The following is a 23728-nucleotide window of genomic DNA, read 5'->3' as shown; positions in this document are numbered from 1 at the left end:
AAAAAATCTGATGAATATGATGTTACATTACGCCCAAACGGGCGTTTTCTTACCGCTTTATGTGTTTCAATTCAACAGCAATATTGCAAGATAATTTTAAAATGAGCATGTCTTTAGAATTTCCGATACATAGTCTCGCGGGGCGCTGGAGATAAAAATGTTTTTTTTTTTTTCGTATACTGTTGCCACTGCTCGCTTTGAAATCCTTGAGTTTCTTAATTAAAAATTCGTTAAAGTATAATAAAATATGAAATCTATAATAAAACAAATTCCAAATTAGATCTTCCGGATGTCCATATTCGGCGAGGATTACGTTAATTAAATTTTCATGGCTCTAGTTACCGTTGTTTTATGACAATGCGAGAAACATACATACATTTATGCAGATTCTTCATTATTTAATTTGTTTAACTATAATACAGGGCGATAATATTTAGTGGCAACAATTTAAAAAAATGAACCGACATTTATAATGAATCAAAGCAAAATGCCCAAACGAAATTAATGGTCCTTCTGGGCAAATTGCCCCTTTGGACTAAAAAGGGCAACTACTGTATATAATTGTTGAAACAGCGTAGTGATGTCTTGGACTACTTTAGATAGGGTAAATACCCTCTTTTTTTCAATTTAATTACGTTTGGAAATTTAGAATCTAATTATTTTTCACCTGCCTCAAACGATACACCTAACGCCTTTAAAATAATGTTATACGCAAAAAATGTCGCCCGTACGTATCGCTCATCTAACTACGCCACCGGTTGCCAACTAAACATTATTCATAATCTCATTTCTATTCAGTCCATATTTACAGATATATGAATGATTTTATAGGCATTACACAGCTAGGATCAACAAAACTTGGATCCTACACCTACTTTAAAAAATTATTTTTAAATTAAGCTTTCCTTGCATAATCTTAAAAAACAAAAATACATCCTATATAGATAATTTCTTAAAATCTTAATATTACTTTTCCCGCTTCTCGAAATGCAAAATATTTTAATCGTATTAAAATAACTTGAGACGAAACTTATCGACATATTAATCAGATAAGCTCAACAAAGTATCCTATTTAATTATAAATTATTCATTTTAGTTCAAACTTACTTTACTTCAGTGTTTGATGGCCACAGATTACATACTATCTTATTTTCAATGATGCGAAAAACGATAGGAATGATACAAATTTGATAAGACACAGAAATGTTCCTGTATCTGGAAATAACGACTTCTAAGACTTACTTCGATACGTAAAACTACACAAAATACTAATAGATATTCATTTAACATAAAGAAATATAGGAAACTTAACTGATAAATTAGGCAAAGGAAGATACCACCGGCGTAAAGTAAAATGCACATTATACGCATCTACGGTGTACTTTCTCGCATTTAGAGCGTACTTTACATTATACACATTTACATATACTTCCTCGCATTTACAGCGTACTTTCTCTTCCTCGTTCATCTCAAGTTTAATATTTATTCATTGCTCTAATGAGAAATGATTATCTTTAAAATATAAACCTGATAATCGTACTTTTTTCCCCTTTCTTTTACTAATTTTACCAACCTAATCAGAAAATTATGCAAATAATTTTATTTCCAAAGGACACGATTACAGTAACACCATAACAAATGGACACTAGTTATGGCTAAACTACTAGTAATTGTCACAATATTACTTCTTTAAAAGAAACCTATATACCAATAAAAATACATAGTAGTGGTAACATTACAATATCTGATAAGATATTTCATTGTTGCATCCCTGTAACTTGAGTCTCGCCCTTTATTTATAGTTGTTTCTGCTACTCCTGAGGCCTCCAATCATCGATAAACAGTTAGAGACGGTGATAAATGCAACCGGCTCGATGAAACAGTGAACTGAATATCGCTTCTTGCTTGCTTTGCTGTGATGGGTCGGTTCCTCTATTAAGCTAGCATAAATTTCAGTTGTTAGAAGGTTCGGCGTGATCTTCGCAGGCAGCTTGCGAGGGTTAGTCTTTGTTATTAAGACAAAAACTATCGCCTACGAATACATTTTTAAATTTAGGGGAATTCTTTCTCCAAACGAAGAGGAAGGTGAAAATTACGGGAATATTTTTATATATTACGGGAATATATAATACACTAGAGGGGATATGCAAGGAAACGCGGTAGGTACCTAGACAAATTTTAAATTAAATATTCCATTTGTAAGAAATAGTAAATCTTAGCCTCTTTATCACAAATACATATATTCTCATCCACACAGAAAGAGTAGGTGTGTTGGTTCTTGTATTAAGCTGGCATAAAATTCAACAGTTACGTTCGGCGTGACCTTCGCAGGTAATTCACGAAGGTTTGTATTTGTTAAGACGGAAACAGTCACCACGTGAATGAATTCATTTTCAATTTTAAGGGAGCTCATTATCTAAACTGACCGAGGAAGGGGGGAAATTACGCGTTTATTTTTTAAATTCCCAGAGCATGGAATTAAAAAGCAAGTGGAAAAGCACACGAGGGGGGGGAGGAATAAGTGAGGAGACACGGTATTTAAATAAAACAGGAATTCATTAGAATCACCAGACGGTATGAACCAAAGAACGGGTTTGAACTGTCAAAATACTCAACGGCCATCTGCTAAGAGAACGGCAGCCTTTGTGAAGGATTTTCCATGAAAAATTGATTCGCATTCACAGTTGCACATGGAGAAAACACGTGAACCAAGTAAAGGTGAAAGAAAATACTGAAATAAAATATGGTAGTACTGTCAGTTATTATCAAGATGATAGAACACTGAAGGTCGAGTAATATAAATAGCTATACAATTTTAAAAGACATGGAAAGGAATGAGAAATATTAAATAACAACGTTTGCGATGTTATGCGTCCCAGTATGCGAACAGATCATTTCTGCAAAACCATATCGAGCGAGACATGGAAAAGAAAACAACGTGACTGGAAGACATTGCTATGCAAAACATCAAAGGGGGGATGAGAAAGGATGAAACATCGCAGTTTTAAAAAAATAATATCATACAATGCACTGCAATAAAACACAAACTGAATATATTATTATGATGCTGCTTGTATGAAACAGCATAGTACTAAAATAAAAAGGACATCAAACACGCTTTTTCATAAATATTTAAACTATTATAAACATTCAAGTATAAGTAAAATCGAAGTTTGTTTTCAAATAGATAGCTGCTCGTTCCCAATCGACTCTGTGCAGCGGAATAATGCTTCAACATAACGATGCTTTGTGTTTAAATTTATTCTCACAGCTTAAAAGCCATTAATCATCGACAGAGCAATTATGGCCACAACGGGCAGGCAAGCTCTTTTGAAGTGACAAAATTAAAGGGAAAGTAAGTGAATAAATACTACATTACGTCCTAAGGCGTTTCTTTAACGTTTATTTATTAAATATCGCGTTCTTAGCACTTAAACCACAAAATTCAATTCAACAGCAATATCGGAAAATAATTTTTAAATGAGCATATCTTTAGAATTTCTGATACGCAATCTTGCGCGCTGGAGATAAAAATGTTATTTGTTTTTTTCGTACAGTGTTGCCATTGCTCGCTTTGAAATCGTTGAATTTCATAACTACAAATTCGTCAAAGGTTTTAAAAATATGAAACAGGTAATGATTCCTCCAAAACAAATTCCAAATTTGGGCTTCCATATGCCCATATTCGGGCCGAAACGTACGCTATTTAAAATTTTATGGCTCTAGATGTTGTTGTTTTATCACAATGTGAGACACATGCATACATTTGTGCAGATTCTTCATTTTTACTTCCTTGTACGAAGTAAAAAGGAAGTATTGTAATCGCGAGGCTTCAGGCAGCGCATATTTCAACAAAAATATCCACTTTGACCGCTTTCGAATGGAATTTAACGATGTTTTTGCATAATATCTATACGTAAGGACAGAATAAAAGACTCTTTTCCTCCAAAAAAACTAAAAAACTGCTTTAAAATGAATTCTGAAGAGAATTTTTCGTGGCGTCTGTACGAACGTATGTACGTGCGTACGTATCTCGCATAACTCAAAAACGAGTAGCCTCAGAACGTTGAAATTTTGTATATAAGACTACAGTAGAAGTCCATTAGTCCGGCATCCAACAGTCCGGAATGCCCGATAGTCCGGCATCGCTCCGGAAAATTGTAAAAATTTTGGTTTTCTCCAAAAGTGTGTCTTTAAAGCAAATAAAACCGCTCGAGAGCTATTCGGAAGTTTTCGGGGTAGTTCGAGATCATCCTGAAGCGCTCAGTATTGTTCGGAAACAATTAGCGGCCGGCTAGTCTCAGCTGTCACAACAAATTCAGGTGCAGTGCAGCTCCGTTAATCAATCACGAAGCGTCTTCGCCACTTTGTGCCTGAGGTCAAGGAATCCTTCGAAAGCCTTGGTCTACCAGAAGATACTAAAGCCATCCTTCTTTTGGACAATTGCAAAGCCCATCCGCCAGTAGATGAGTTAGTTTCTGGAAATATTGTTGCTACTCTGCTCCCACCTAACGTAACATCTTTGATTCAACCCATGGACCAAGGGGTTATTCAAAATTTTAAATGCTTTTATAGAAGGTCTTTTATTCAAGGCCTGTTAAATGCCGACTGTGACGTGACTGATTTTCAAAAAAAGTTTACAGTAAAAGATGCCGTCTATGCTATTGCACAGTCTTGGAACCAGGTAAAATATACAACACTCCAAAAATGCTAGAGAAAACTTTGGCCAGCTGCAAACCCTGCATCTGACCTAACTCTGCAGACTGATGAGGAAGAAAACCATCAAGACGCTCTGACCAAAGTTTTGGATGTCATTAGAAGTACTGACAATCCCTTGAAAAACCTGCCTGAAGATGAGGTAGAGGAGTGGCTTTTAATCGACGAGAATGAGCCTGTTGAACAAGAACTAACCGATGAGGACATTATCAACATTGTAGTAAACCCTCAGCCTACTCAAAATCTTGAAGAAAATGACTCAGATGCCGAAACGGAAGAAAAGGAAAAAAATCAGCTGGGCAGAAGCTGCAGAATCACTAAATAAGTTTATCTCTTTTGCCGAGGCTAGTACTAGCTACAGTGCTTCAGAAATTATTGATTTCCATATCATTAGAAATAAATTTTACACTAAACGCCAAAAGTCAAGAAAACAAAAAGACATTCGTGACTTTTTTAAATCTAAGTGAAATATGTTTTACAGTACGTGTACATACATTATATGAAATGTAAAATAAACTTTGTTGTATGTATTTGCATACTGTATTTTTAGTTTAATTATTAACCTAATTGTTCTTATAATTACCGCCCGATAGACCGGAATTTTCCGTAGTCTGGCACCGATCCGGTCCCGAACGTGCCGGATTATCGGACTTCTACTGTACTATAACATGTAGATGTGCACCTCGTATTTTGGTTTCAATCGGCCGCGCTAAAACGTATATAAATATATTTATAAATATATCCACTCTGTTACCCGGCTCAGTGATCTCAGTTTCTTTAGTCTTATATGTTTGTAAATTGTACATTTTTTGCTTTAAAATGATCGAATTATGTTCTTTTTATCTTCCGATTAAGGGTTTTATGCCTTTCGTAATTCTGGAAGCAATATTTGTACAATTATGAACAATTTAAAAGCTGTTTAAGTGCGGTTACGTTTTAAATAACGTGGCGAACGTATTTGTTTACATTTGAAACAGCAGAATTGTAGGTTTGTTGCCAATCTAGAGAGACTAAGCTTCGCAACACAAAAATAACGCCTTCATTTATTATTGCGAATTAAATCATGCTTAATCCTTTCTGGAATTTTTTCGAGGAAATAAGTATTTAAGATTTACTTCGTAATTTTTAATACAGATATTTTGAGTTTTTATGTATTTTTGCCTTGTCGCGAAGTGAAAACTGAATTAATTGAATGAGAAATACTCAATCGTCTGTGAAAAACTGTTTCTTTTTCGTTTTGTTTGCTTAATTTCTTTTATACATCGTTATAGCTTTGTTATAGTATTTGAATAGAACATGTGGCAACGATTAGATAATTCTTTAAATGATATAAATTTTGTGCATTCTGAGTTATAATATGAACGAAATATAATACTGTTAAGTAAACCTAGCGCCAGAGTGTCGCTAGGTAAACAAAGTGAATTTTAAAGAATGCATTTATTCTATTGTGGTTTATGCGCTGTCGGCGAAGTAGGTTTAATTGAATCTAATAAGTTTAAATAAAATGCAAGAAAAAATGCGTATAATTTAATATTCCGTACAAGGAAGTCATGTGGTGTACACATCAGATTTTTTAATTTCTTTAAATATAATACAGGGCGATAATATTGAGTGGCAACAATTTGAAAAGTGAACCGTCATTTATAGTGAACCAACGCAAAATGGAAAAACGAAATTAATACCCCTTCTAGGCTAACGCCTTTTGGGCTAATTATCAACTATTTTGCAGTGCAGTATGCCTAAGTTAACAGACGCAGTGTAATAGAATCTAAAAGACAGCCTTTTAGTTTGAGCTCTAAAATACATTAAGTGATGTATCTCTAAATCTACAATGTAAGTGTAGATTTAGAGATACTAAGTATTTCTAAAGGTACAATATATGATACAAGGCTACTGCAGGACATATAATTAAGACTTATATATGAAGATTATCATGAACTTAGTATATATCATCCTACTATGTATCATGATTATATCATGGACTTATGTCTCATGATTATTCTAGACTTGCGCATCGTGGAATCGAGGAATTTTATGCTATGCAATTATGTATGTATGATGTAAAATATTTCACATATCTAATACTCGATGTAGCCAAAAATGTATACATTTCTGAAATTGTAATAAATGCTGTCTGGACTGCTAACCCTGCTCTTGGAGGTAACAAAAGTTATTTACCGAGATGACCAAACACACGTTACACGTGGTATACACGTTACACGTGGGGAAAACCACATGAAATGCTATTACAAAAATGACAATACAAATTGAATACACTGAGTAAAAATAATCCAAGGAATACAATTTATCAGTAAAGCAACCCACAGTGAAAAGAACTGTGAACAATAGAGGAAGGGAGGCCGACCAGCCGCAGAGCGGTAGAGTCCCTGAACACTGATAGTTCGGTCCGAGGTTCGAATCCCGCCAGCGGGCTAGCTGCATGGGCGTTTTCATGTCCCCCCATGTGTAATGTGTTAATACGAGTCAGTTTCCTTAGAAAGTCCTCCACGAAGGCATCCCTCCCTTTCGTGTAGTGCTTTAAGGTAGAACATGTAAATAATAGTAATAATACAGGAAGGGAAATGTGATACGAATATTTTAAAATTTTTAGAAATTAGCGCTAGAAAGCTAGGGTAAGGGAAAGAAAATACGCAAGGAAAAACGATCCATTATCCTTCATGAGTTACAAAATCAAAAATAGGCATACTTCGTATGCCAATATATTTATTAAAATTAAAATTTTATTATTAATGTAAGTGCTTTGAAACTACGGTGTATTTTATACTATTACGTACATACAGTTTAGTAATTGATTGAAAACACACAGAACCGATAATAGCTTGATGAAATTTAATTTTTACAAAAACACTTTGCAGTTCTAAAACTTTTCACTCAAAAGTACTCGTACAACTCTTCTCAGCATAATCAGTAGTTACACCTGAAACTACTTTAGCACAAGGCAATGCGTCAAATGCGTAAGCTCACACGGTGATCTTTTAATATTCTGAGCTAACTGAAACGTCATACTTTCTCCGCTCTTATATAGTTTTTTCCCCGTCCGACAAGAAATTTCTAGCACCTTCGAGTTTTCAAAATTGCTCGGAGGAAAACACAGTTACCTAGGACCAGATACAGTTACAATTACACAAGAGTCGGACAATTATAGTTTCTTTTAGTGATACCACTTTTAGTGATTTCGGGCCAAATTTGGCGAAAAAACATTAGTTGCCGAAACCATCGCCAGCTTGGAGCTATCTCGCGAATTAATTTACCCCAATGTTAAATGGTTTTACTCCTGTAACCCTATTTTTCTGGCAATGCTTCGCCCTCTTGAGGTCTTTCATGTCATATTATACGAGAGATAATGCAATTTACATATAATTTAACTAAAATTACTAACATATACACAAAATTCGTTACAATATAAATATTTTATGGCGTATGTTTACGAACTGAAAATAGATTATTATATGAAATGTGTCCTTCAGCTATTGAAAAGCGCACGTAAGCGATATTTCGATAGTTCCAAAATACAATAGGATATATCGAAATCATTTTTAATGAGGTGTACGATCATCCATTGTTCTTACTGTCAACAGTGCCACTGTCACTAACTTAAATGGAAACTTTGTATCAAAACCACGTAACACTGCGTGTGAAAGTTTTACACTGACCTATGCTTTGTGCAAAAGTTTTCCTCTTATTTTAATAAAGACTTTCAAATGCTTTTCTCTTGGTGTTTCTTTACTACTGCAGAAACACGTAAGAATCAGTGAATGTTTAGATAAAGAAATGCCAGTGATAGTTTACATTGGCAGTTTCCTCAAATGTGATTAAAAATAATATTGCTACAAAATTTGTACTTCATAAGTAAAATTGTTGTATTTCTTATGTAACATGAAAAATATAAAGAGAAGCTCTGTCTTAAAAGTAAGAATACAGGGTCATGTGCACTCAACATTGAGTAAATGGTCATCTTGGTAATTTGGCGATAAATCGCCAAAAGTCGTCAAATTTAGCGATCATTCGGTAATGTTTTGGTCTGGTCGTCACCGTAATATGTATTGAAATTGAATAAATGTAATTGATCACTATGTTAGCTGTAACCGTATTGCACACTTGTATTACTTTCCAGTAATTTCGAGAAGCAGAAAGTACAAGAAATATCTCGGCGGCCGGTTGAAATCTATTTAAGGCCAAAGAGAGAGTATCTGTTCTCAATTGCTTACTTATTGTTGTTGCGAGTTGTTTGGTTCTGCGTGAACTGAGATATCTGAATTAGCTTTCTCTTTAGATGCGTTTTGCTTTGCGTTGTGTTTAACGTTCTTAGTCGTTTGAAGTGTAACTGTAACTGATTGTACTTGTGTGACACTGTGAATGTTTGTAACGAATATTTATATGGAAAATTCCAGAGTTCTGAAATATTTTTGATAAAAATAAATTTTTATTAACCTATTATCGGACTTGTGCATTCAATCTATTACGAAGGCACGCAATAATATTATTCTTTCAAACGCAACAATACTATTCTTTCAAAGGCAACAATATTATTCTTCAAACGCAACAATATTATTCCCGTACGCAAGCATCAATGTTATTCTTTCAAAAAACTACAATTTTCAAAAAGAAAGATTACAATTAAATATTTCAATTTTAAAAAAGAGAGAAAGCCTGTAAGGATTTAGTTACGAATGTCGCACCAGAATATTTGTTAACGTTTTTTATACTCTCGCTGAACATTGCTGGTTTTGTTTGGTTTATTGGATTACGGCAAAGCACTCGAGGGCTATCTGCCTTAAGGGAGGGATGCCATCGTGGAGGGCTTTTTAAGGGAAATTGGCTCGTATACACGTTACACATGGGGAAAACCGCGAAAACACCCATGCAGCCAGCCCGTTCGCGGGATTCGAACCTCGGACCGAACTACCAGTGTTCAGCGACGTTACCGCTCGGCCGCTGAACATTGTAGTTTCTTAGTCTGCTCTTGCACTAACGCCTGCTAACACATTTTTTTCCTTTTTAACTTTAATAATTAGCATCACTTTCTTCGAACTTACGACACATAAAACGCAACAGCAATACCACAAAAAAATTAATAAAACAGCATATCTTTAGAACTCCTGATAGAGTGTTAGAGGTCGCCACACATTTATTATATTCGCTATATCATTTTTTTAAACTAACTGGCTAAAAGTGTTATCATTAAAATATAGACATACGTAAATAATCTCGTAATAGAAAAAAGTAATATGTATGCTAGGGACGCATCTTAGTGATCAGTGTTCACCTTTACAGAATGTTCTCATACTTTAATTTTATATTCGTTATACTATTTATATTTGGGATGTAAATTCATGGAAGTATCCGGACGATGAACATATCCGAATTGGCCCCAAATATCTTCATCTGTAAAGATTGTTACTGCTTGGAGTAGTAAAATGGTTCCAAATTTTTATTTATTTAATAATTTATTTTGTTTGTTTGTTTGTTCTTCTGGCGTGTTTATTCACAAATTTTATCGAATTGTAAACACGCAAAAATTAAGCATGCAAACGCGGTATTTGAAAATACTGAAAAATAGCAAAATATTCAACTTAATTACTTTTCGTTTCGAAGCCGTGAATGGCAACGATTTGTAAAGCAGTTTAAAATGGAATCCTAAGTTTTAACCTAAACGTCTTCAAAAATAAAGTTAATGATTTTTTTAAAGAAATAAACAAATATAATATAGCTGAAAATCGATAGTTTGGATTATCCGTGTTTTTCAATTATCCGTGGCCTATTTCCTGACATTAACTCGGATAATGGAGAGTACACCGTATCTCTCTCTGTGGTCCGAACTTTATTGTAAAGGTCAATGAAATGGGCGGAATTTTTTTTCTTTTTTTCTTTTTCTTTTTTTTTTTTTTTTTCTTTTTCTTTTTTTTTTTCTTTTGTCTTTCACTTAATCGATGATAGCTGCCGTTGAAAATGTCATAAGAATTTGAAATTTTTATCATCGACATGGTACCGGTTTTTGTGAAGCAACACGGTGCCGTATTTGCTGTTGTGGTACTTTACGTTACTGTAATTATCAACAAAGATCTCTGTACCTCTTTGCTGTTATTTTTTTAAAGAAAAAAGTCCAGTTTCTTGCGCAACATTTCAGCTTCGAACCCTTCATCAATTCCTAGTTGCACCTTAAAAGGTAATGCGTTCGGTGGGAGATTTGACCGACCAGAAACAGGATTGATCTGGACCTAACCAGTCTTAAATTTCTTACACGAAGCCTGCCACCGAATCCGCTTCCAAAATAGATAAGAAAAAGTGTTTCCTGTCAAAAATGTCAATCCTGCCATTATTGTTCGTTCTAAGTACGGAGTTTTCTCTTTTCGTCAAATTCTTTCGGGCAATGACATTTTTTCCTCAAAAATGCCAGCTGCGGTCTTTTCAACATCAGGATTTATGACTATATATGGAACAAGCAATTAATAATCTTACAAACTATATGAACATGTAAAGGGATAAAGATAAAAAAGCCTGATTAACCCGGGCAGGCTCGCATTCCATTCTCATGTACGAGTTCGCGTGAAATGTATATTTAACCCCGTGTCTCAAATATACCCCTAAATATACCCTAATATAATTTGAGGAAATATACTTTTCTCAAATTATTACTCATCGAAATATGTTTTGTAGAGTATATCTGTTGTTGATGCTATTGCTCGCTTGTCTGACCCAAGTCCACGACATTTTTCGTGGCAAGGAGCGCAATTTTACTCTTGTCGTTGGCAACAGCCTTGAGCACATTGTGAGGTGCGATAGGTGACAGTGCGATTGGGCGCAGATGCGCCACCAGTTTGGATAGAGAGCACCCCGAGAGGACGGGTCCGAGGCTCTCTTTCCCCCACCACCAACCTCTCGAAGAGACTTTCGGCTCGTCACATATTTAGAACACCCAGAGTATATCTATATAAAATCTATTTTTTGACATCCCATGTTCTCAAAATAATTACCCATAAATATCCATACGAATATGAAATTCCTTCTAAGTATATTTAACATTAAATTTCGTGTGGACCCACAAGTCTTTTAATACAATATATTACTTATTTCGGTGCATAATAATGACCTGAACACCGCTCAAACCCCAGTTTTTAATTCCTTTTTCTTAAGAAACGACAAACAGTAGATATTCGACGCATTGCGGAAACTTGAATAGCGACCCTCATGCGATAATAAGATTTGATTATGTGATTATGGAATAGCCTCGAGGGCTGTCTGCCTAAGGTGGTGTGTGGTGTATTTAATTATGGCAAAGCACACTAGGGCTATCTGCCTAAGGGAAGGGATGCCTTTCGTGGAGGACTTTCTAAGGGAAACTGGCTCGTATACACGTTACACATGGGGAAAACCACGAAAACGCCCATGCAGCCAGCCCGTTCGCGGGATTCGAACCTCGGACCGAACTACCAGTGTTCAGCGTCTTTACCGCTCGGCCGCTGGTGGGCTCTGTCTGTCTGTCTGCCTAAGGAGAGGGATGCCTTCGTGGAGGGATTTCTAATGGAAAGTGGCTTGTATATGTTACCGTGAAAGACCGAAATTGGAGAATGTCGACTTTCACCGAAGAATGTCAACATTCACCAAACACGTCGGGGAAAGATCGAATATTTCTTTACATTCTTGTACATTCGGACCCTCACCGGTGTATGTCGACAATCACAGATATGCTCTGGTGTAGGTCGAAAAGAGAGGAGTATATGTACACGCTGCCATTCCAAAAGGAAGTGTTCCACAAATAAATGCAGTTGTAAAAGCAAGGGCCTCTTGTGCAATTCAAAGTATCATAATAGTTTAAATTGTTGCAATAAATAAGATTTGAATCACATAATTTGGTAAGTTTATAACTTCTATTATTTTCCTTTCTCATTTTGAATGTATTGTGTGTTTTAGGTTCTCATGTTCTTAAGTTCTTATTTCAAGCCTCAAGTGCGTTTATTTGCGACTAAATGACGGAGAAGAAAATATAATATTGTTGTATGTTCAGCATTCACCATTAGTACATGGTGAATGTCGACATTGACCGGTGTAAGTCAGAAATAAGAGTATTTGGAAAATATTTCGAACATACACCAAGAGACTATGTGAATGTTGACATTCACCGGTGAAAGTCGACATTCTCCAGATTTCGGTGTTTCACCGTAACATATACACATTACACACGGGGAAAACAACGAAAAAGGTCCATGCAACCAGCCCATTTGCGGGATTCGTACCTCGGACCGAACTACCAGTGTTGAGCGGCTTTACCGCTCCGCCGCGGGTGGGCTATGCGATAATAAGAATTTTTCACTTATTCTTTCGTCAATAAATTTTACACTGCCGAAAGCCAACTGAACGTTGTTGCCTTTACAAGTTAGAAGAATTTATAAACACTTTGTTTTGTAATCCAGCACTGAAAGCGAATTTTCAAAAATGTTGGCTAAAGTTATTTACAGTTTCCAGTGCTATATTTAGAGAAGTCAAATGAATTTTCAAAGTTCTTTCAACCTTATATTCAAAAAGAAAAGGCAGATTTAAATTCAAATGAAATGCTAAAATATTTTATGAAAAATTCTCATCTCATTTTTCTGCTTTTGCCACTTTTATGCAACATTAGTGGGAAAAGAATGATATAACAATAACATCTGCTGTCAACAATGGAACAAACCCTTTTCTTTTCTTTATTTTGAAACGAATGCTGAATCCTCCTCTTTTTTTTTTTTTTTTTTGGGAGGGGGGGATGAGAACATTTTACCTTCTGTTTGCCATTTCGAACGAACTAAAATTTTTACAAATAAAGAATGTTTTTATCTGTTTGTACGATGTCCGTTTCTTAGAATTTAGATCATCTAAATTTTTAAACGAAAATTGTTTAACAAAATAAATTCAAAATGTTTGCCTTTTAAAAACGACGCTTTTAAAACGGGTTTTAGCGATTACAATACATCCTTTACTTCTTACAGGATAGTAAAAAAGCAATTTTTCTTTTACTGATATATTCATAAAGGGACATCAGATCAGACATCAATACAAAAGTTATCATACTTACACAATCGGTAACTTAACCCTTTGACTACAAATTTAAAAAAAAATTGTCCCGTTTTCTATCCAAGTGAACAACAAAATATGTCATAAATAAGGTAAATTTAGCATTTGGGATTTTTTTATGTTTTTACTTCCTTGTACGAAGCAAAAAGGAAGTACTGTAATAGCGAAAAGTTTCAGGCAGCATATTTCAACGAAAATATCCATTTTGACCGCTATCGAATGCAATTTAACGATGTTTTTGCGTGATATCGGTACGTAAGGACAGAATAAAAGACTCATTTCCTCCAAAAAAAATTATAAAACTGCTTTAAATTGAATTCTGAAGAGAATTTTTCGTGGCGTCTGTACGTACGTACGTATCTCGCATAACTCCAAAACGAGTAGCTTCGGAACGTTGAAATTTTGTATATAGGATTACTGTAACATGTAGATGTGCATCTCGTATTTTGGTTGCAATCGGCCGCACCAAACATATATAAATATATATATATATATATATATATATATATATATATATATATCCACTCTGTCCGGCTCAGTGATCTCAGTTTCTTTACTCTTATATGTTTGTAAATTGTGCATTTTTTGCTTTAAAAATAATTTAATTATGTTGTTCTTATCTTCCGGTTAATGTTTTTATGCCTTTAGTAAATCTGTGGGCAATATTTTTAGAATTATCGACAATTTTATAGTTGTTTAAGTGCCGCTAAGCCTTTTTTCTGACGGCGGCCATTGATTGTTTACATTTGAAACAGCAGACTAGTGGATTTGTTGCCAATCTAGAGAAACTTAGCTTCGCAACAACAGAGATAACGCCTTCATTTATTACTGCCAATTAAATCATGCTTAATCCTTTCCGGAATTTTTTCGAGGAAATAAGTGTAATTTACTTCGTAATTTTTAACACAGATATTTTGAGTTTTATGTATTTTCGTCTTGTTGCGAAGTGAGAACTGAATTAATTGAAAGAGAAATACTCAATCGTCTGTGAAAAACTGTTCCTTTTTTTTTTTTTTTTTGTTTTTTGTTTGCTTAATTTCTTTTATACATCGTTCTAGCTTTATTATAGTATTTGAATAGAACATGTGGATTAGATAATTAGATAATTCTATTCTTGAAATGATATAAATTTTGTGCATGCTGAGTTATAATATGAACGAAATATAATATTGTTAAGTGAATCTAGCGCCACAGTGTCGCTATGGTAAACAAATATTAGAGTGAATTTTAAAGAATGCATTTATTCTAAACTTTATTATATGAAAGATTTTACATTGTATGGTACAGGGTAAAAATCTTTCATTGCATAGTTCAACATTACACATTAGGCAACACATATTTGTTCTTTTCTCTATCTACATTTGAGTACAACGAACACAGCGGCGTCTCCATTTTCCAACTACTGGAAGATAATCCCCAACATTCGGGAGATTCTAAGGACTTTTCAACCCAGCAGGAATTTTTAAACTTTTGGTGGGACAATTATGTCCCGTTGTAGAGTCATTAGGATTTTTGGAAGCCGTAGAGATGAAAAATTAACAACCGCCTTCGCCGGGAATCGAACCACGGACCTCTGGAATACCGGCCCAGCGTGCTACCGTTACACCACGAAGGCACGCTAGGGAAGTGGGAGGAATACCTTATACCGTTAGTAGTCATAGGGTTAAATTATTTATTTACTTATTATAAATAAAATATTTATAAAGTTTTAAAATATCATCTTTTCTTTCTTTTTTCTTTTTCTTTTTCTTTCTTTTTTTTTTTTAGCTACAGGTTTTTCTCTTATAACACGGCAGATTGGTTTCTAGAAAATATCCTGTCCTGTTACGTAGGACCGTGTTATAAGAGATACACAACCAATATAAAGCAGAAAAATACGTTCCGAAGACTTTTAAAAATACAAACATACAAAAAAGTGTTTTTAGAAATTTCTTCCAAAACCACAATTACGTAATTTATACAGTTTACCACATGAACACTTGGAGGACAAGATTCCATTGTATAAATGATGGGCATGACTCAATTTCCAAGGAATTTCGATGAGAGAGTTTGCGGATATTCCTGGAATTTATTTTATTTTTGTTTGCAGTAGTAGGTAAAAATAGCTGGTTATTCTGTAGTAGTACTATTGTGGTTATTGTGTCATAGTACGCAACTTAATTATGTAAGTGTTTAGAATAAAAATCGTGCCATCGAAGTATGTACGCAAGGAAAGTGTTTACCTGATGATTCAAGCATTTTCATGAGTGTGCTAGAATGAAACCGTGTCTTCCGTGCTATACGAGGGCGTTCGCAATTTTCTTATCGAATACGTTTGGTTTGGTATATTTTGATTATGGCAAAGCACATGATTGACTACCTGCCTAAGAGGACGGATGCCTTCGTGTAGGGCTTTCTGAGGAAAACTGGCTTTTGTACACGTTACACATAAGGAAAACTACGAAAACGCCCATGCAGCCCTTTGGTGGGATTCGAACCTCGGACCGAACTACCAGTGTTTAATGACTCGGTGGGCCTCTTATCAAGTAAGAGCGAAATAGTATTACAAGACGGATGCTTGTAACATTTAGAAAATGCATTATAAATTAAAAATATCAAAGCCTTCAAATTTTATATTATGCCCAAAAAATTTTGTGTGTTACCTTTATTTATCATATTCTCCGCATTTAAACCGTAAAATTCAATCGAACAAAAATATCATAAAATATTTAAAAACAGCATATCTTTAGAATTTCTAATACGCAACCTGGAGATATTTTTCCCCCATCCAGTACTCGCTTTGAAATCGGTGAGTTTGTTAATTAAAAATTCATTATTTTACAAAATGTGAAATAGATAAATAAAGGAAATTCCAAATTCCAGATTTGGGCTTCCAGATGCCATTATTCGAGTGGAGGACTACGTTATTCAGAATTTGATGTCTCTAGGTTCCGTTGTTTTTTCACAATGCGAGAAATATACATACATTCACGCACACTCTTCATTATTTAATTTCTATCAATATAATGCAGGGTTCCAATATTTGGTAGTGGCAACGGTATGAAAAGTGAAAAGCCGTTTTATAGTGGGTGACGCAAAATTCCAAAATGAAATTAATAGCCCTTCTGGGCAAATAACCCCTCTTTGGGCTAACAATTCAATTAGATTTTGAAAACGCTTTCGGTAAATGGTTTGATTTACTTGCAAGTTTAATGGAAAGCTGGAATTGAAAGCGCAAGGATTTAAAAGCCCACAAAGTTTCTTAAATAAAGTTCTTCTTTCTTATATATTTTTTTAATCCCGAAATATCCTCTAAATATTTCTTTCGTTACTACAAAAGGCTTAATAATGTAGCAGTACCCATACTCTTTAAAAAAAATTAAAAGATATTTCAAAAGATAAATATTTAAATTTTCATAGTTTATTTAACAAAACTGTAGCACTTTTATAAATTTCACACTAATAATTATTTTTTGGGATAGTATTCATAAATTAAATACTTTATGTTTCTTAATCAAAAACTTGTAAAAGATTTAAAATATTTTAAAATGTCTAAAGCACTCGGTATGAATAACACTTTGTTAACCCCAAATATGTAATTTGCGAACATTTTGATCTCTCCTCTTATGTAGGTATGAAAATCTCTCTCACCTGTTCATGTGAACTCACTCCTCCAAAACGGAACCACTTTGAACACAGGTTATTTACTTTCACTCCTTTATTAGCTTCATTTCAATTACACGAACATCACTTAGATAACCATTCAAATGAAACACCATCTCAGGAAGTCATTGTATGAGTAAACAGCCCATCCCAACAACTATACATAATTACATCTCCATCAAATAATACAGAACGCGAATCGGAAGAAAACATCATTCTTCGGCAACAGCGGCGTTATCCTTCAGTTCTGTGTGGTTTCACTTTCGGAGATGGAAGTCCGAATATTCAACTGACCCGAAACTGTCCCATCGAGTCCACTGACCCCATTTTGGGAGGTTTTAATTGAAAATTGGCTACTTCGTTACCGATGTTGTCCTGTACTGAAATTAGATCAGAAACCCTATTTGACCCTCGTGCTAAAATAAAAAGGAGAAAAAAGGAACTGCTTAAAGCAGAGTGGTACGCTTTTGTATCCCATGCCGGAACTGGGCTCAACGTGGAATTATTGTTGTTTTCATAACACTTTCTATGCTAATTTGGCACGTCTTCGCTGCCTGTCAACACTGCAATTAATATTCGAATCGGATATCTCAATTAATTAAAAAAACAAAAATAACAGCAGCAACAAAAATCTAAAAGCCTTTAGATTTTATATTACGCCCAAAGACTGTTTTACGTCACTTTTTTTTAATGTTTTGCGTGTTACCTTTACTTATTAAATATCATGTTCTTCGTAGTCTTCTCTACATATACTAAAAGAAAGAGTCTGTTTGTGTGTGTGTCAGTGTGTCTTTCGTTCGCGCTGCGCGTAAGCAAATAGACCCACGGCTACGAAATTTGGTACATAGGTGCATCTAGACAAGAGCCAGTGCATCTCGAAGCGATTTTTTCGAATTTCGAATTAGAATTTTTTTTATTTTATGCTTTGTGACGAAATCGCGACATTTTGAGACATAATGGGCTATAGGAAAGCGAGATTTTACTCTACACACTCCATTTTCCCATCGTCATGAAACGCAGACACTTAGCTATTTTACGAACTTAAAATAAATGTCGTATTTCAGTAAATCGATTGAATACGAATTTATTTAACAAAGGGAGTTTAACACTTTTTAAACTGGATTTTTTTCTAAAAAAGTTTATTTTTAAAAATGTACAGTTTATTTTTCTTTGATTTTTGGACACGTTAAACTTTCATCCTTGCGACTGCTTTTACAGAAAGAATTTTGGAAAAATGATAATATTTTGTATTTTAAAAAAAAAATTTTAAATGAACTTCCGAGTACACTTCTCACATTTCGCATCTTTAAAAATGTGATTTTGGCAACAATTTTCCTTTCTTATTGTTGTTGATAGATTTTTGATGAAATCTCATCATTTTGAATAGTTTCATTCTTTTAGAAATATGGGTTTGGCAACAATTTTTCATCGTATTTCTTATGTCACTGTTTTTAAGAGATTGGCATATTTCATAGTCATTATTTTATATACATAATACATTTTTATTGATTTCTTTTGATAAAGTTATTCTGCGGAGTAATATTTTGCGCGGAATTTTTGTTTTTTGAGTTTCTTTCATGTTATTTTTTGCTTATTTCACTATTTGTAAGATATTGAAAAGTTCTGCATGATTTTTTTCCTTCAACGGAAAGTTGGTTAATTTTTATATTAGGATAATTAAATTAATATTTGTATTAAGGGATATAGCTTATTTCATTGTCATTTTTTCTCTTGAAAATATAAGATAAAATATCATTACTTTGCTTTTCAAAATTTTTTGTTTTTTGTATTCTTTTATGTTATTTATTGCTCATTTCACTGTCTTTAACATATTGAAAAGTTTTGAGTGATTTTTTTAGGAAACAAAGTTCTTAACCTCCTTTATACCATTTGAGTTCTTAAGATTTTGCAAAAGGAAGTTGGTTATTTATTTATTAGGATAATTAATATTTCTATTAAGGGATATTGCTTATTTCATTGTAATTTTGTTATACGTAATAACTTTTTTTATGAAGTTGTTCTGCAGAGTAAAATTTTAAGAAGTTTTTAAATTTAACGTTTGGTGTTTCCTTTAGCCATTTTTCCGGTACATTTAAAAGCCAGACGATACATAAAATTTAATTCAACAGCAGTATCAAGAAATATTTAAATAGAGCACGCGCTGGAGGAATTTTTTTCCTTACAGTGTTGCCATAGCGTTAAATTAAATAATACATTAATGCATCTCTTAATTTAGTTATTTCAATAAATTAAATATTAAAATATAATCACACATTTTAAAAGCTTTTTACCGAGAATAATTACTATGTAATCTATAACGCTCTCACGTTAGCGGGCTACCTTATTCAAAATCTGGTGCACCTAGGTACTGTTGATTTTTCACAATACGAGAAAAATGCATTCATTCATTCAGATTTTTCATTATTTAATTTCTTTAAATATATTGCCTGGCTCCCATATTTGGTGGCAACAATTTGAAAAATGAAACGCCGTTTTATATTGGACGACGCAAAATGCCAAAACGAAATTAATAGCCCTTCTTGGCAAACTGCCCGTTTCGGCTAAAAACAAGTTTAATAATGGAGCACATCATCTTATATTAGAAAATGCGAATGTGTGTGCCGTGGACGCAGTCAGCTGATCACATTTTGTTGGGTGTTACCCTACCTTTCTTCATATCCGCTGTGCTATTTATTTTTCGGATGTAAGTTAATGCATCCGGATGATGCAGATGTACAGATTTGCTACGGATATCTCTGCCTGTAAAAATTGTTATTGCTTGGAGTCGTAAAAACGGTTCCAAATTTTAGCTATATATTTTCTCTTCTGGAATATTTATCCACAAAATTTATAAGAACTGTTAACACATAAAAATGTTTACTGAGTATTTGCAAGCACTGGAAAATATAAAAATATTTAATTTAATTATGTTTATCGACAAAATTTAGATGAACTGTAAGGACATAAAATTACTAACTCAGTGTCTGGAAACAGCAAAAAATGTCAAAATATTTAATTTAATTATTCTTTGTTTCAAAGATTAGAACGGCAACGAATCGTAAAGCAATTTAAAATGGAATCTTGAATTTTAAAAGTTTTATTTTGGAAAACAGAAGATTTTATTTTTATATATTTAAAATATTAAATTTTAATATTCAGATAACAAATCAAAAGATGTTATAAGCTTTATTACTGTTTTGCTGTTAGTTTTAAAATATTATGAGAAGAATGAGCTTTAAGACAATAGTCGCCAACTTTAGTTATTATTTCAAGCGTTAGCAGTGACATCATCTTGGTTAATATGATTCAGAAAGACGAAGAAAAAAAAAGACAAAGAGAAAAAAATTGTGTGTGGCGTTGACATACTTCACCTAATCAATGTTTACTGCTGTAAGAAATGTTTTCAAAAATGAAAGTAATCAAAAACAATCAGAGATAATTGAACATTAAAAATATTTAGTTCGCCAACATATGCTCTCTATGAATTAACATTAATATATATGTGATGTACCAGCTTTTGTCCGGAATAAATATATTGGTGAAGAATCATACATGTAGTCGAATGCTCTAAGTATCAGATGATAAATTTAAAAAACAAGATCCATTTATTATTATTCAGGAGAAATAGCAGTTACAAAAAATCAGTTCTTCGGAGTAAATAAAAAAGAACTACTAATAATTTTTTGTATGAAGTTTACTGCATCGTTACATTAAAGAAAAGACCCCGATATTCCTTTGCGAGTCCTTTTATAGCTTCTGGAAAGGCGGAGCTTCCAAGAAATGACGTCAGCCATTCCAGTTCGCTTTAAATATCTCCAGAACATTCTATAACTGTACGTGTAGAAAAGGCGGGAAAAGCAACTTGACTACGGGGCTGTGGATTTAATTCCACGTACTTTCAAATAAGAGACCATCGCCATTAAAAAATGAAAAGAACATACAGTTAGAATTTTAAGTGGAATTTTGACTATGGAATTTTATTATTACATACATATATATATATACATAAAAAATATTCGTTACATATTAATGGGTATTGGAAACATGGGTTGAATGGATAGGTTAGTCGGTCACTTTATTTTAAAGCATTATTCAATTCGTTACTGAATTATTACTGAATTCGTTACTTACTAATTTAAAATTATGCTCTTTAAATATTTGTTGAAAATATAATGCAATCGGTTTAAATGAAGATAAAAAAAAAAATCCATTCTAAAATTTTCTAGAGAACAATTTAAGCTCAAAGAACAGCGCAATAAGTCAGAAAAAAAGGATGTCTTTTATACTGTTTTTTTAATGTTTGTTTAGAGAAAAAGAAAAAAAGGTGAGGTTAATTGGTAAATTGGAACTACTGAGTCAAAGAACGGGCTTAAAAATGCCAATTTAAAGATTAACACACTCCTTTTTGTGTAAAAACCGAAAACATTCCATCCTAATATTTGCTAAAAGCATAACAAGACACGAAACATATTTTCTGCACTCTCTCCCCCCAAAAAACATTTATTCTATTGAAAAGATTACAGAAACTTGGTTTTTTTCATCAAAGCCCATGCCAATAGATCTTTGAAAAGCTGGTAGTTGAGGAAACCTTCAAAGTCACGTATACAAATACTTTTTTATCCCGTTTATAGGATATTATATACTAATTAGCCTTTTTTACTTCCTTGTACGAAGTAAAAAGGAAGTATTGTAATCGCGAAAAGTTTCAGGCAGCTGGAGATTTTTTTTTTTTTTTTTTTTTTTTACGGAGTTGTCATTCCTCACTTTGAAATCCTTGAGTTTGTTAATAAAAAATTCTTTAATCTCTGACAAAATATGAAGTAGATAAAAAAACAAATTCCAAATTAGGGCTTCTTCATAAGTCAGTGCAGGATTACGTTATTCAAAATTTGATGTCTCTAGGTACCTTTGTTTTATCACAATGTGAGAAACATACATACATTTATGCAGATTATTCATTATTTAATTTCTTTAAATATAACACCAGGGCGATAATATTTGATGGCAACAGTTTGAAAAGTGAATCAACGCAGAAAGGGAATCGGCGCAAAATTGCCAAAACGAAATTAATAGGCCTTCTGAGCTAATGCTCCTTTAGGCTAATAAGATTTAAAAAAAAGAAAAAAAAAATATGATGTGTATACCACATGACTTCCTTGTACGGAATATTAAATAATACGCATTTTTTTCTTGAATTTCATTTAAATTGATTGAATTAAATCTACTTCGTCGACAGCGCATAAAACACAATAGAATAAATGCATTCTTTAAAATTCACTATATTTGTTTACTATAACGACACTCTGAATGCACAAAACTGATATCATTTGAAGAATTATCGTTGCCACATGTTCTATTCAAATACTCTAATAAAGCTAAAACGATGTATGAAAGAAATTAAGCAAACAAAACAGAAAAGAAATAGTTTTTAACGGACGATTCAGTATTTCTCATTCAATTAATTCAGTTCTCACTTCGCGACAAGGCAAAATTACATAAAAACTCAAAATATCTGCATTAAAAATTACGAAGTAAATCTTAAACACTTACGAGTATTTCCTCGAAAAAATTCCAGAAAGGATTAAGCATGATTTAATTCGCAATAATAAATGAAGGCGTTATTTTTGTGTTGCGAAGCTTAGTCTCTCTAGATTGGCAACAAACCTACAATTCTGCTGTTTCAAATGTAAACAAATACGTTCGCCACGTTATTTAAAACGTAACCGCACTTAAACAGCTTTTAAATTGTTCATAATTGTACAAATATTGCTTCCAGAATTACGAAAGGCATAAAACCCTTAATCGGAAGATAAAAAGAACATAATTCGATCATTTTAAAGCAAAAAATGTACAATTTACAAACATATAAGAGTAAAGAAACTGAGATCACTGAGCCGGGTAACAGAGTGGATATATATATAAATATATTTACATACGTTTGGTGCGGCCGATTGCAACCAAAATACGAGGTGCACATCTACATCTTATAGCAGTCCTATATACGAAATTTCAACGTTCTCAGGCTCTCGTTTTTGAGTTATGCGAGATACGTACGTACATACGTTCATACAGACGCCACGAAAAATTCTCTTCAGAATTCATTTTAAAGCAGTTTTATAATTTTGTTGGAGGAAACGAGTCTTTTAATCCGTCCTTACGTACAGATATCACGCAAAAACATCGTTTAATTGCATTCGATAGTGGTCAAAATGAATATTTTCGTTGAAATATGTTGCCTGAAACTTTTCGCGATTACAATACTTCCTTTTTACTTCGCACAAGGAAGTAAAATCCGCTTCAT

General features: G+C 33.5%; 1 protein-coding gene across 7 annotated transcripts in view; it reads right to left on the bottom strand.

Moving 5' to 3' along the window:
• Positions 1–23728, bottom strand: part of f (espin protein forked) — a 487643-nt gene that overhangs the window by 178084 nt on the left and 285831 nt on the right. The window contains exon 1 of one of the 7 annotated variants that reach the window (XM_035350871.2): positions 17416–17637. The exons of the other annotated variants lie outside the window; for them this stretch is intronic. Within the exon in view, the coding sequence (XP_035206762.2) occupies positions 17416–17423 (8 nt within the window). The 5' untranslated portion in view covers positions 17424–17637. Of the gene's footprint in view, positions 1–17415; positions 17638–23728 lie in introns of those variants that run through there. 7 annotated transcript variants of the gene reach the window in all.

The sequence above is a fragment of the Stegodyphus dumicola genome, chromosome 10, assembly GCF_044657685.1.
Source record: "Stegodyphus dumicola isolate Sdum_Otavi_A_Nest chromosome 10, ASM4465768v1".
Taxonomy (NCBI): domain Eukaryota; kingdom Metazoa; phylum Arthropoda; class Arachnida; order Araneae; family Eresidae; genus Stegodyphus; species Stegodyphus dumicola.
Note: the sequence above shows the minus strand (reverse complement) of the source record. Positions and strands in the feature narration are given on the sequence as shown.